We start from the raw sequence: 16,083 nt of genomic DNA, 5'->3' as shown, positions 1-16,083 counted from the left end.
TGGGTCAGGCAATATGGAGAAAATGTTACAAAAGGTTCAAGGGACCAAGTAGACATTACTAGTGGATACTGGTTGGTTGGTCGATTTGCGAAAAGGGACCAAACAGCAACTTCATCAGTCCCATCGGAATATGGAAGGATGGGGAAGGCAGCCGGCTGAGCCCTTTCAACGAAACCATTCCGGCATTTGCCAGAAGCGATTTAGGACAATCACCCAAAACCTAAATATCAGGATGACCAGATGGAGGATTGAACCGCCGTCCTCCGGAATGAGAGTCCAGTGTGCTCGGTAGTGGATAATGGAATATAAAACTTGTAGAGGAGTCAAGATATTACACTGCCTTCCTTCACAAAGAAAAAAAAAAAAAAAAAAAAAAAAATGGGTGGTCCCCTTAGGGTTAAATGTGGAGGTATGTTTTTTCTTTTTTTTTTCCTTTCTCTCCAAGCAATGGATCAAGTGTTATGAAGGACTTTGTTGGCTAGGATTACTGTTTGTGCAGATGGTATTTTGTTTTTATGCCCAAGATGAGAAGTGCATTGTACGAGGGTCATTCAATAATTAGAAAGACAAATTGATCTGTGGAAAAAAACTGTTTGCTGGGCAAGTTTGGTACTTCTATGGCTTTCAGCTAGCATCACTGGAATGAGCCCTGATCAGCTGATGTATCAATGTTGTTTTGTTTGTAGCCTCCAAAACACATTCCAAGATGGTTACTCTGCTTGAAATGTCCACATAAGTTGAACAACGTTTTGTTATTTGTTTTTATTTGCTGAAGGCAAGAAACCAGTGATTATATACTATAGAATGTCTAAAGTTTATGGTGAAGGTTGTATGAATCAGGCAAATTTTTACAAGTGGGTAGAGCAGTTCAAAAATGGTGACTAACTAACACCATTCTGGCTGACCAGTTGCAGTTTCAACTCCCTTACTTGAAAGTCGAACTGATGACATTATTCGTGCCAACTGCCATGTGACTGTAGAAATAATAGTTGATAAAGTTTAAGTTAATACTGGTATAGTTCATAACATTATCTGTAACAAGCTTAAGTACCGCAAAACGTGCAAGATGGGTCCCAAAGGAGTTGACGTGCCTACACAATGAAACAAAGTTGAGAGTGTACACAGAGCTAAAGGAACGTTATGAAAGAGAAGGTGAGTACTTCCTAAACAAAATTTTAACTAGTGATGAAACTTGGGTTCAATATTATGAGCTAGAATCGAAGAGACAAAGCACTGAGTGGAAGCACACCAACTCACCTTTCAAGAAAAAATTCAAAACCCAAGCATCAGGAAGAAGCCATGTTGATGGTGTTTTGGGATGTTGAAGGTCCAGTTTTTTTGTGATAGGCAGCGTACAATGAACAGCCAATAATACTCTGATTTGCTTTTAAACAAGGTGAAACCAGCCATGAGAGAGAAAGACTTCGTGGATCTCAGAGGAGAGGTGTGATTGTCCAGCAAGACAATGCATGTTCTCATATTGCTCAACCAAACTGTGAAATCATCGACCACTATTTTTTATGTCTGATCTGGAAAGAGCAAACAAAGGTTTGAACTCTAAAGTGTTTATTGGCGAAAATAAATACAAAACAGCGTATAACCGATATTGTGGCATTTGCGAGATAACTAATGTACATAAAATCTAGATCACTGTTTTACAAGTTGTCAAATGAGTCCCCTAGCCTCTCATTCCTCGGGACACCCCTTCCATTTTGTATTTAGCATTGTATTTTGCTACACCCCTCTGTTCCAAGTTAATGCCTAGTAGAACTTAAGACATATGTTCTTATCTGCTCATCACTGAATTAGTCATGACTTTGAATAATATATCCTTTTTTTAACATAAAATTTGCTGCTCTCTTCAAGTCTTAAACCAAACATTAGTGTTCCCATTTTTAAAAAAATCACTAACCTCCAAATCACCTTGAGATTCACGTTGAAGGTCAAGACCATTAGTAGCAATGCGTGACCATCTTTGGTATGTACAACTTTTATCTAAAACATTTTGCTCTATCTGACCCCCATCTTGAGTTATTCCCCATTATGGATTAAAATGAGCCACCCTGTATAAGAGGTGATGGGAACATCATACTGGACATCGATGTTGAGTGGAGGTGATCAGGAGGCAACGCAGGACAAGAGTAGGATAAAAATACTATTCTACGAGAAGGTGAAAGACGAGACAAATAGGGAGGTGTGTCTGAGTTTTATATGTGAGCAAAATGCAGATGAAAATGTGAGGTTGGTCAAGTCATATTTTAACTCTGATGGTTATAAATAGCACTCGGATATTCTTTCTTGGAAGAAGAACGATAAAGTGGAATGATGAAAGCTCTGATTTCTGGAAGATCATGTGAAGTCATGCACTAGGTCAGTTGATTAAAGTTACCGATGTTTTGGGCCACATAAGTGTATTGCCAACCTTCAAGAAAGCGTCATATTTAGCAACTTATGGAGGTGGTTTAGAAAGAGGCTAGCTCCGCCCACTACGTGTCAGACTGTGAGGGCAACTATCATGTCAATTCGAGGTTTGAGATTAAGTGTAGTGACTATTGGACCAAAAGAATCAATAGCAGATGATTCATTTGACCCTTTGCCAGTGTCAAGGAGATGGTGTAGTTAAAATTTTTGTGGTGCTAGAAATATTTTTGAAGTTTGTCAAATTCTATGCAATCAAGGTCACAAATGATACAACTCTTGTTGATAAACTGGAAAAGAGATATATACCCCAATTGGGTAAACAAGATTCTTGCTGACTAACAATGGACTCCAGCTCCAGTTTGTGTCTAAGTGGTTCAAGCAATGCATAGAGAGAGAGAAATGGTGTAATGTTCATTAAAATTTCAGCTATTTCCCACAAGAGAACATATGAGAGAGAGAGAGAGAGAGAGAGAGAGAGAGAGAGAGAGAGAGAGAGAGAGAGAGAGAGAGAGTGTTACATGATAGCCAAATATGTCCTGTCATAAGAAACATACTTCATGGGCCAACTATGTACCTGCATTTGAGGCAATTTTAGATAATGCATGACATGAGGCCATTGGGTTAACTCCACATGAGCTAAAGATGGGATTGAAATCCAGTAATTTGATAAAGGAAGAGAAAGTTTCCAGTCATTCACAAGCTAACTGTTTAATGGAAGTAGAAGACAGAAGGATCGAATGAGGAAAAAGACAAGAGAAAGAAAATAGACAAAGCAATAGTGGGTTGAAACCTATTGTATTTGAGATCAGTGATTTAGCTTTGTTAATACCAAGGATCAGTCAAAGAAAAGAGACTTAGAAATATAAGAACTTAGGCATGTGCACCATGAGCCATTTGAAGTATTTCAGACACCTAATGAAAATGTATATTTGTTAGTGTAACCGAGGCCGAAGAAGTAATTAGTTTTGAGAACATCGTAGATCTGAAGCCGCATATACAGGAGGTAAGTATCTGACACATATTGTTAGAGGTAATCTTTCCATGTGCACACTCTATACAGTAATATAAATGTACTAATAAGATAAATAAACTTAAACATACTGGGTAAAAGTGTACTGATGTGGGAGTCAAATGAGATTTTATAGAGTATTTCAGTTACTTAATTTGATAACAGTTATTGGAACTAGGTGGTGGTGTTTTATCACCTAAAAGAGGTGATGACAATTTCAGTAGACATTGTTGAACAAACTTAAGAGCTAGGCTACGGTGTTTTATCAGTTAGCAAGTTACTGGAGATTCGAGTTTTTATAAGAATCCAAGTCGTAAAATTTTAGTGAGGACGGGTTTACTGTAGCAGAAAGGATTTCCTACCAGCTGATGAAATGAATTTTTTATTTTTGTATGTTTCATGACTTCTAGTAGAATAAATATGGGTAGTATTTGCCTAACTGAGTCAATGATGTCTTCAAATAAATTTTAAGGTATTTTGTGACTAACGTTGTAATAATCGTTAGCAGTCACACATTTTATTTTGTTAGCTTTTACAAATTGGGAAAGACTGAAGTACTATATGGGTAATTTTGGAGGGAATTTTGGAGGTATAGACGGTTTTACTAGCAGGCTTTGTTATCACTTTGAAGGTGTGTAAACTCTACATGTCTTGTTAAGGGGGATCCAACTCATTAAGTGTTTAATGAGTAATATAAAATGTGTACATAGCATCAGTAGTGTTGTTTACAAAAGGGTTTCTATTCACCTGTATTAGGGATAGATGTGTGTGTCAGATACTAATGTCATTGTTTGTCTTTGCTGGTTGTATTCCATTTTCTTAGAGCTCTGGAAGGCATACGAGACTAGAGTTCAGTGACGGACAAACAACTACCACAGTGACAATAACACAGAGCAGGCAACCAAACACTTGTGCATGCCAGGCAGGCCATATCAAGGTGCTGAGGAAGACTTAGTCCAGAACCAATGAATGTGGTGAATTAATTTTGTAATGTTTTGTTCAACTTCCAATTATCCCAAAACAAAAATAAATGGTTATTGAAAGGATGGATTTTATAAAATACTTTTGGTATGTATAACTGTTAATTAGATGAAACCCAAGGACAGGACTTAAATATGCAGAAATTTCAAATGCTGACAGGAGAGTTTATGATATCATTTGTTTTCTTCTTTGGCGTTACGTGTTTTTTTTTTTTTTTTTTCATCATTGGTGTGACACGAGCTATTGTATGACATGATGTGTGGACTTACTATACTATGTTGTGTGGTTTTGTAAAGCCTCTGTAGTTAGTTGATAAGTATTTGACTTCCCATACCTTCTGTGCTTAAGCACTGTTGTTGCTGCCAGTGATCTAAGTGTTCTACCAAGGGGGGCCGGGGGGGTGGGGGGAGGCGGGGGGGGGGGGGGAGGGGAGGGCAGGGCAGCAGGCAGATAGAGGGGGAGAGTGTTTAGATATGTAAATGGCAAGGACAATGGGAAACGAATTTTGCCCCCCCCCCCCCCTTCCAAGAGAGGATCTGGAAAGTCAGAGGTGAGAGGGGTGGGGGAGTCACTATAAAGTGCAAACATAATTAAAGTACGTGTCACTCTTAGCTTTTATGCATTTAAGGAAATATACTCAGTCTCTCCACCTGTGCTGCCATCTCAAAGAGCAGACTTTCAAATTTTGTTGTTGTTGTTGTTGTCGCCGTCTTCAGTCCAGAGACTGGTTTGATGCAGCTCCAGTACCTACAACCTACATCCTTCTGAATTTGCTTAGTGTATTCATCTCTTGGTCTCCCTCTACAATTTTTACCCTCCAAATTTAGCCTACCGTAAAAATGCCTTCCAATGAATTTGTGAAACGAATGCACTCTGCATAAAATTCTCTTAATGATAATATATGGTAGTAGGTAACAAGGTTTCCATTAGGATACCCCATCCCCTTACACGATTTCACTATTCACCATACATAATTTTCCCCAGACTGCCATTAAGCCAATCACCCAACAGAATTCTTTCTCCACAAGTGTAAGTCCCACAAGAAATGCAGCAAAATCCCAAGAGTACTGGAGCAAGGATCATCACAGTGGTGCAAGGTTGAGGAAGTGACCCATGTGGGCAGAAAAAGAGGGCTGAAAAGGTGATCACTATCCACAGAGCAAAGTACAATTTTAACTTATGACTAATCAAAGTATGGGCATTACTTGTGAGTAGGCATTTCCTCATAACTCCACTTATTAAACACACTCAATCTTTGCAGTGAGTAAAGATTAAATTGCTAACGTAATAGCAGCTTTATTGCTACCACCACCACCACCACCACCACCACACCACTAATGCTGGACATCATCTGCTTTACAGCCAGTCTGGTTTCATATTTATGTTAAATGACCATGTACAAATGGGCTTAGCCTTCGTATCAGCACTGCCACATGAGGAGAATACTTTAACAGCAACTTTTAACATTAATTTCCATGTTTTCTTGTCAACTCATTATCAGAAAAACATAACCTCTTTCCACAGTTGCCTATTAATGCAATTAACACTGTCTTCTATATCAGGAGGTCAGTTATCTGTATACAAACCTGAAGTGCAAAATTCTGAACATGCAAAATGTCTACACTTCCTGCAATATCATGTAGTCTGTCTGAACATACACCTGCTGTGTTGCATGAACCTGGGTGGCTCGCCTGAGTACTTCATCCCTTAGATCAGACCACCACCACCACCACCACCACCACCACCACCACATTTCCATGTAATACTGGCAATCCATCTCTTAATATGCAGCAGAGCTGCTCTTGAACATACTAATTTTGTTTGTTCTTTGTCTGTTTTACTGGTTTCCTTGCTCAATAACCCCACCCTCATCACATACATCAACTCGGTGGATTTAATTTCTCGAAGTTAGACTGTTGATCAACTATTCATCATACAATTTCTGCAACTCTTGTCCTATGTTTTCACTACACTTACAGAATAACTCTTCTGTAACACACTAGCATGATGAAACAGGAATTAAAAAAATTGTGTAAAATGTGATTTATTTTATGCAGTATGGCAACATTTTTATTTCACACAATGAGAAATGAATGTTAAGAACAGATAGGACAAATAAGATGGGGGAAAAAAAGATGGATGAGGGTAAACACTGTAAGATAGATAGAAGTATACTGGAAAAGTAACTTCTTACTTCACCAGAATTTGTTCATGTTCTAGATAATTTTTTCCAAGCACCATTTTCTCAATCTTCTATCTGCTCCCCAAAATTAATAGCCATCGTTAATTTCATTTACTTTCTTTGTTTTCTGCAGTTTCCCCGTCTTATTACATTACATTCTTAGGCACACAACAGGTTCTCAATAAAAGTTCAAGGTACCAAGTGACAGCTTAGTAATTAGTACATATGGATTGTTGACAGTCTATATACCTGACTGCAATGACTTTCGATCCATGTAATTTTAAACACTTTTAACCCCATGTTACAGCAATTTATAGTACCTACTGCTGGTTTTTAGATTGAATACAAGTTCCATCACATGCGTTTTCAGCGTTTCCTGAGCAGACTGAAGTTGTTCTTGTTACCTACTTAAATCCCACCGTGTATTTTCAGAATTGTGTCTCAGACACATCAAAATACCAAAAGTAAGTATGAACTAAAAAATGATAGTTATAACAATTGTATTTTTACATAACTTAAAGATTATATCTGGAAAGGAAAGATGTTTAGTGACACCTCCAGAACAGCAAAATTTTATATTTATATAGCAAAAATGGCAGAAGAAATCTCTGGGAGCCCATAAAAGAATATAAACTAGAACTACAACTTAATGAGCCATTACACACATGCGACTTATCAACAAGCACACACAGCAGCTATTACACTGGTTTTAAAATCACAGATTTCACAAAGAGCTAAAATCTTAAAACTCACAATACAGCATAACAGTGCATCATAACCTTCAAGTAATCCCTAAAAACAAATACAGCATATCATATCTTCTGTTTTCTGAGAGTTTACTAGATGCCACAAAACCATATTTGATTTGTAGCCTCTACTTTACACAGTGCTTTATTGTCCGGCTTCATAACTAAGTTTTATGTACAAGTTCACAAAAAAACAAGATCAAAATTGTCAACAAATCTTTTCCTTTGAGTGTTCTATAAATATTCAACAAACTATAACACATTCTTACGCTGGATTGAATTCACGGCGAAAATCTTGCAATTTATCCCTAGAACTCCACAAGCAATAAGCTGCTGCAAGGGTGAATCCAACTCCTCCTCCAATTGCACACTTTCTCAATCCAGCTAAAACAGAAAACCGGAATCTAAATATTACAGAAAAAAGTAATAAAACAAATGCAAATGAAGCCATGTCAAAAAAACTTGGATCAACACTAGCAAAGCATACCTTACAATATTGGATAATTCAGGGTATAACACACAATACAGTGGAGGCACAGCGCAGCTGAAAGGCACATAAACAGGAAACAGCTTATGGAGCTATATCCTTCAGAGCAAAAGCGCACACTAAACTGTGCTGTCCTGTCCTGATAACGAGTATGTGCAGCAAGATGTGTATGGCAAACAACAAAAAGAAAAGAAGGGGAAGTGTTTAAAGGAAAAGGGTATCAACAGGAGACACTGTGTATAGGAAGAAGAGGAAATTATAATGTGGTGCACCAACCAATAAAGTCATTTTTGTGTTAGTACACGCATGGTGGCAGCTATTTTCTCATTCTGGCATTCATTCTTAGTGACTAGGGAAACATCAAAATCTTAATCACCAGCTGGCAAATGCCATTTCTGTAATCATCCATGGATTACATTCTACAGATGTACTTATACATATTGCTCCTTCATGGTTTTCAATGTGACCTATCTGTTTTCATTAGGTTTCCTCATCTTTTGGAGACCAGCAGAGAATTTCCTTCATACAGCTAACATTCATTTGCCTGACAGCATCTCCCACCCATCTCCACTTCATTTTCATTACATATTCCTCTACAGTTTGTCCTTTGATCATATGACTGTGTATTGTCTGTCCTGCTACGTTCCAGCACGCCTCTCTCTACTCAGCACCCTCTGCTTTTGAACTGCTTATGTATTAGAAGTCCAATGTCTGCTTGTGTCTGTGTATGTGCGGATGGGTATGTGTGTGCGCACGTGCGCGAGTGTATACCCGTCCTTTTTTCCCCCCCTAAGGTAAGTCTTTCTGCTCCCGGTATTGGAATGACTCCTTACCTTCTCCCTTAAAACCCACATCCTTTTGTCTTTCCCTCTCCTTCCCTCTTTCCTGACGAAGCAACCATTGGTTGCGAAAGCTAGAATTTTGTGTGTACGTTTGTGTTTGTTTGTGTGTCTATCGACCTGCCAGCGCTTTTGTTTGGTAAGTCTCATCATATTTTTAGATATATTTTTCCCACGTGGAATGTTTCTCTCTATTATAAACTATTTACTTGGTTTACCATAAGCACATCAGCCAACTTCTCTCTTCTTTTACTTCTTTTCCATTCAATCCAGTCTTTTTTCTGTTGTCCTGACTACATGAATCTCATCACTGGATTCTATGCTTCTTTGTTGATATGTACAGTTTTATTTTCCACATGTTCATAATACTTTATTTTAGTCTTAGCATCTAATTTCCAAATCTAATTTCAAATCTGGCCTCTTAGCTTCTGTCATTTCTTTAAATGTATCTGCACTAGATATGAACAACAAAATTTTGCCAGCAAAACAAAAGCAGTTCAGTACATTTCATATATGTGTAGTCCTTTTTTCCACACTTCAAGGTCAAAAACTTCCTAAAGACTGTTGAGAATATTTTGGATAAGAAATCTCCTTGCCTGCTCCTTTAATTCTAAATTGCCCAATTTTTGATAATTAATGGAAGCTGTAGCATTGATACACATTCTTCATCACATTAACATAAACTAAATCGAAGTTTAATGTTTCAAGGTCTGTTGGACCAGCTTCTGTTGAAACCAGGTCAAAATCTCTCTAAATCTATGTACCCTAGTCAAACTTTTCATTCATACTCACTGATCTGCTCTTATAGCCTTGTTATCTACAAATTGTCCATTGCAATAAGTTCATAGGTAGCTTACTCCTTCCTTATTGTTTCTGTCTGTGTGGTGAAAAATAATCTTAGGAACTAGCTCTACGTGGCGGATAGGAAGCCGATACACTATTTTCTGTCCTGTCTGTACCTTTTCCTGCAAAACAGAACTACAGAATTTTTACACTTTTGGTGAATTATGTTCATTAACAATGAATCTGGAAATGAGTTTTTAAGTTCTTTTTACAGTATTTTTCATCTAGCTTTAATCATTTTGACTGAAATACAAACATCTCATTGTACACTTCCTTTCTTCATAAGTTAAATTGCTTTTTACTCATCATATGGCGTAACTTACAGAATATATCTTCATTATTAACTGTATTAGGTTGGCGCATAAGTTCATAGCATTTTTGTTTTGCATGTTGGTATTCTAATTGCTATGGGTTTGTATATTAATCATCACTTTTTGTTTTTAGTTCAACATTGCTATCTGATTTTACATAATGTTATTCTGGTATTTGGAGACAGTGTGTGGAGCTGTGGGTGCTAGGAGCAGAAAGAAAATAGCTTTCTCCACATTAGTAACACTCTGCATTCACAAGGACCTTCAGCACTGGATGAAGACCATGTGTGTGTGTTAATTCACAATGACCCACGTCTGTGTACTCACAAACTGGCAAATGTTATTAACAGTTTCATTTCACCATTGAGCGACATTTCAAGGGGAAGGTAAAAAAAATTTGGGTGTACAGGTACCGCATGCTCAAAGTCAAAATCATAAACATCAGTGGATGGCCATATGTGCATCTCTGCTTGCTCTTCATAAATTGGCTCGTGAACAGCTCTGACCATTCCTATCCTGTATTGGACTTGTGCGCACCCACAGAAGCGTGTTATGCATCTGGTGGAACAGTGATGGATTGATGTATTATGAATTGCTTCTGTGAGGTGTAACCATCACTGCTGAATATTTATTGTCATCAAATGAGAAGTCTTGCAGATACAAGACAAGAACAACGACCATCAAAACTGCGTAAAGTGATGCTCCTCCATGATAAAGCTCACCCGCATTCTTCTACACTGACAAAAAAACACTATACAGAAGTTGGGTTGGGAAGCAATTCCACAACTGAATTATTCATCTGATCTTGCACCCTCACATGTCCACCTTTTCCACACACTATCAAACAACCACCAAGGTCCCTTTCCAGATGTAAATGTGCTTCAAACATAGCTCGATGTGTTCTTCACCTCAAAACCACATGATTTCTACAATAGCAAGATCAAAAATTTACTCCAGCACTGCCAGACTGTTGTAAAACAATGGAAAATCCAAGATGGAATGTAACAATAATATGAAAAGGATAGTTGCTACTCTCAATGTAGCTGAGATGCTAAGTCGCAGATAAGCACAACAAAAGATTGTTACAAAATGAGCTTTGTTGAAAGCACACACACACACACACACACACACACACACACACACGACAGTGTGTGTCAACTGAAGCCAGACTACGAGCAGCAGCGCATGATGGGAGAGGCAACTGGGTGGGGGTAGGCTGGAGCGGGAAGGGGGAGTAATAACAGGGTACGGGTGGGGGATGCTAAAGTGCTGCTAGTGGGAGCATGCAGGGACGAGGTGAAGAGAGGGAAGGGCAGCTAGATGCAGTTGGGAGGTTAGACGGCAGGCAGAGGAGAGTACTGGAAAAGAAGAGAATTACGAGTGGGTGCATTGGCGGAATACTATCTTTTCCAACACCCAACAGATACCAAGCCAACAACCTCCTTCCTAGTCACAAGATGCTCACCCACTATTACTTCTCCTGTAAAGGCATTACCTACAAACAAATCCAGGGTGCAGCTACGTACACTGCATGGCGTCATCCAATGCCAACCTATTGTGGGCCATCCACAGGAATCCTTCCTAAACACCCAGAATCCCAAACCCCTCACCTGGCTCAGGTTCACTGATGACACCTTCGTAATCTCGATCAAGGGTGGACACAAAATCCACATTCCTAAAAGATAGCTACGTAAGTACCTCTGTCCTTATCAAACCCACCAACCACCAGCAATACCTCAACTTTGATAGCTGCCCTCCATTCTACACAAACAAGCCCCATCCCCACAGCCTAGCCACCCATGGCCGTCATATCTGCAGTGACGAGCAGTGCCTCTGAAAATGTAACAAGGGTCTCCCTGAGGCCTTGACGCACAGTAATTACCCTTATAAACTTGTACAAAAACAGATCTTTCGTGCCTTATCTTTCCCGTCACCCAACACCTCCCAAAGTCCCACCGTCCAGCCACAGAGAAGCATTGCCCTCGTGACTCAGTACCAACCAGGACTGGAGCAACTGAATTACATTCTGCACCAGGGTTTTGACTACCTCTCGTCATGCCCCAAAATGAGGAATGTCCTACCCACTAACCTTCACAACCCTCGCACAGTGGTATTCTGCCACCCACCGAACTTTCACAATATCCTCGTCCATCCCTGAACAATCGGTGCTACCAATCCCTTGCCTCACTGCTCATATCCTTGTAATATACCTACATGCATGACCTGTCTGATACATCCTCCCACCAACACTTAGTCCAGTGCAGGCACAAACATCACTTACCCCATCAAAGGCAGAGCTACCTGTGAAACCAGACGTGTTCTACAAGCTCTGCAGCAATCACAGTGCTGCATTTTACATGGGCATGACAACCAACAAACTGTCTCTCCGCATGTATGGCTACTGACAAACTGGGGCCAACAAACTACTGAACCATCCCATTGCTGAGCGCATCACCCAACACAATGTTCTTCATTTCAATGACTGCTTCACAGTCTGTGCCATCTGGATTCTTCCCACTAACACTGGGTTTTCTGAATTGCACAGGTGGGAACTCTCCCTGCATAATATCCTATGTTCCCATAACCCTCCTGGACTCAACCTTCGTTAGTCATTGACCTTACCCATCTAGCCCCTTCCATGTTCCCATTCTAGCTTTACACAGCCCTCTATTCCATCAATGCACCCAGTTGTTTTTCTCCTTTCCTAATACTCCCGCACTCTCCCTGACATCTGTCTGCACCTAGTTGCCCCACCGTCTCTCCATCTCTTCTATGCATGCTCCCACTAGCAGTACTTTACCATCCCCCACCCCTACCCTGCTGTAACTGCCCCTCCCTCACCCACGCCCCTCCTCACAGCCACCCAGTAGCATCTTTTATGTGCTGCTGCTCATAATCTGGCTTCAGCTGCCAGAGACTGTGTGTGTGTGTGTGTGTGTGTGTGTGTGTGTGTGTGTGTGTGTGTGTGTGTGTGTGTGTGTGTGTACTTTCGACAAAGGCCTTGTTGGCCGAAAGCGCATTTTGTGACAGTCTTGTTGTGCCTATCTGGACACAGCATCTCTGCAACATGGAAGGATATTATATTATTTATGACTAAAGTCTCTGTTATGTGTATCTGTTGTGTTTAATAAACTTATGGAAAATAATAAACTTATGGAAAATAATAAACTTATGGAAAAATGCTAGAAACTTATGCACCAATCCAATACATTTACGATTCATCTCCTTAATTATACAAAAACTTTTAGGAGTTTTGGAATGCTTATACAATTTTCTTCGTTTTTAATTACTGTGCTATCTGCCATCATACCTTACAAAATTCGATGTTTACCCAACAGCCCTACCACAAAATATCTACCAGTAATTATCCAAAGCGACCTCAAGTGGAGTGACCACATAAAACAGCAGGAAAAATAGATGTCATCTGATTTAGAAGGAATAATCTTATGGAGATTTAACTCAGTGTTGAAGAAACTTGTCCGACTGAATCCTGAGTACTGTTTAACAATCAGGGATCCCTGCCACGTAAGAATGATGGGCAAGGAAGGGGGGGATCCAACAAAGAGCAGTGCATTTCGTCTCTACTTTGTTTAGTCACCTCAAGAGAACTACAAATATGATCAACGAACTCCAGCGGCAGACATTAGAAGAGAGTCATTGTGTATCATGGAGAGGTTTACTGTGACCACAATAACTTCACACTTTCATTAGTGCTGCCAGAAGTGGGGGGGAAAAAAAGATAGAAAGATCTGCACTACTTGAAAGATATTCTTTTTTGTCTCTGAGTGCGGAGTTTAACAAAAAGCTTTTTTCCATTGGCAAGTAACTTCTGTAAGCACTTGTTGAGGCAGTTACATTAGAACAAATACTTACCCAAATTGACTTCAAGTCAATTGGCCGAGTTTATTTCACAAACTTGTTACAACCACTTGTTGCAGAAAAAGAGTGCACAAAATGTTACCATGAGACACTATTCCTTTAGCTAAAATCAGAGGACTCCACTTAGATTAAATTCTTCAGGTATGTCGCATGCACTTTTCAATCAACACATCTAATGTATAATCAAATATTCAATAGCAGGAAATGAAAACGTGGTGCACTATTCACCAAGGGACTGCATTTTAATTACTCTTCAATTTCATATATATCATATATATATTTTATATACATCATATATATCCACATCAAACCCACCAACAAGCAACAGTACCTCCATTATGACAGCTGCCACCCATTCCACATCAAACGGTCCCTTCCCTACAGCCTAGGTCTTCGTGGCAAACGAATCTGCTCCAGTCCGGAATCCCTGAAGCATTACACCAACAACCTGACAACAGCTTTCGCATCCCGCAACTACCCTCCCGACCTGGTACACAAGCAAATAACCAGAGCCACTTCCTCATCCTCTCAAACCCAGAACCTCCCACAGAAGAACCACAAAAGTGCCCCACTTGTGACAGGATACTTTCCGGGACTGGATCAGATTCTGAATGTGGCTCTCCAGCAGGGATACATCTTCCTCAAATCCTGCCCTGAAATGAGATCCATCCTTCATGAAATCCTCCCAACTCCACCAAGAGTGTCTTTCCGCCGTCCACCTAACCCTCGTAACCTCTTAGTTCATCCCTATGAAATCCCCAAACCACCTTCCCTACCCTCTGGCTCCTACCCTTGTAACCGCCCCCGGTGTAAAACCTGTCCCATGCACCCTCCCACCACCACCTACTCCAGTCCTGTAACCCGGAAGGTGTACACGATCAAAGGCAGAGCCACGTGTGAAAGCACCCACGTGATCTACCAACTGACCTGCCTACACTGTGAAGCTTTCTATGTGGGAATGACCACTAACAAACTGTCCATTCGCATGAATGGACACAGGCAGACAGTGTTTGTTGGTAATGAGGATCACCCTGTGGCTAAACATGCCTTGGTGCACGGCCAGCACATCTTGGCACAGTGTTACACCGTCCGGGTTATCTGGATACTTCCCACTAACACCAACCTATACGAACTCCGGAGATGGGAACTTGCTCTTCAATATATCCTCTCTTCCCGTTATCCACCAGGCCTCAATCTCCGCTAATTTCAAGTTTCCGCCACTCATACCTCACCAGTCATTCAATAACACCTTTGCCTCTGCACTTCTGCCTCGACTGACATCTCTGCTCAAACTCTTTGTCTTTAAATATGTCTGCTTGTGGCTGTATATGTGTGGATGGATACGTGTGTGTGTGCGCGAGTGTATACCTGTCCTTTTTTCCCCCTAAGGTAAGTCTTTCCTCTCCCGGGATTGGAATGACTCATTACCCTCTCCCTTAAAACCCACATCCTTTCGTCTTTCCCTCTCCTTCCCTCTTTCCTGATGAGGCAACAGTTTGTTGCGAAAGCTTGAATTTTGTGTGTATGTTTGTGTGTCTATCGACCTGCCAGCGCTTTCGTTTGGTAAGTCACCTCATCTTTTTTTATATATCATCTTTTTTTTTTATATAATTTTTCCCATGTGGAATGTCTCTCTCTCTCTCTCTCTCTCTCTCTCTCTCTCTCTCTCTCTCATATATATAAAAAAAACAAAGATGAGGTGACTTCCGAACAAAAGCGCTGGCAGGTCGATAGACACACAAACATACACACAAAATTCAAGCTTTCGCAACAAACTGTTGCCTCATCAGGAAAGAGGGAAGGAGAGGGGAAGACGAAAGGAAGTGGGTTTTAAGGGAGAGGGTAAGGAGTCATTCCAATCCCGGGAGCGGAAAGACTTACCTTAGGGGGAAAAAAGGACAGGTATACACTCGCACACACGCACATATCCATCCACACATACAGACACAAGCAGACATATTTAAAGACAAAGAGTTTGGGCAGAGATGTCAGTCGAGGCAGAAGTGTAGAGGCAAAGAAGTTGTTGAAAGACAGGTGAGGTATGAGTGGCGGCAACTTGAAATTAGCGGAGATTGAGGCCTGGCGGATGACGAGAAGAGAGGATATACTGAAGGGCAAGTTCCCATCTCCGGAGTTCGGATAGGTTGGTGTTGGTGGGAAGTATCCAAATAACCCGGACGGTGTAACACTGTGCCAAGATGTGCTGGCTGTGCACCAAGGCATGTTTAGCCACAGGGTGATCCTCATTACCAACAAACACTGTCTGCCTGTGTCCATTCATGCGAATGGACAGTTTGTTGCTGGTCATTCCCACATAGAATGCATCACAGTGTAGGCAGTCAGTTGGTAAATCACGTGGGTGCTTTCACACGTGGCTCTGCCTCT

The 16,083-nt window shown here is 40.5% G+C and overlaps 1 protein-coding gene across 1 annotated transcript in view; it reads right to left on the bottom strand.

Moving 5' to 3' along the window:
* LOC126419544 (mitochondrial import inner membrane translocase subunit Tim23) overlaps positions 1-16,083 on the bottom strand; it is a 61,842-nt gene that overhangs the window by 27,016 nt on the left and 18,743 nt on the right. The window contains exon 4 of the mRNA XM_050086737.1: positions 7,609-7,723. Within this exon, the coding sequence (XP_049942694.1) occupies positions 7,609-7,723 (115 nt within the window). The remainder of the gene's footprint in view (positions 1-7,608; positions 7,724-16,083) is intronic.

This window comes from Schistocerca serialis, chromosome 1 (assembly GCF_023864345.2).
Source record: "Schistocerca serialis cubense isolate TAMUIC-IGC-003099 chromosome 1, iqSchSeri2.2, whole genome shotgun sequence".
Lineage (NCBI taxonomy): Eukaryota > Metazoa > Arthropoda > Insecta > Orthoptera > Acrididae > Schistocerca > Schistocerca serialis.
The sequence above is the reverse complement of the archived record's forward strand: the minus strand, read 5'-3'. Positions and strand labels throughout refer to the sequence as shown.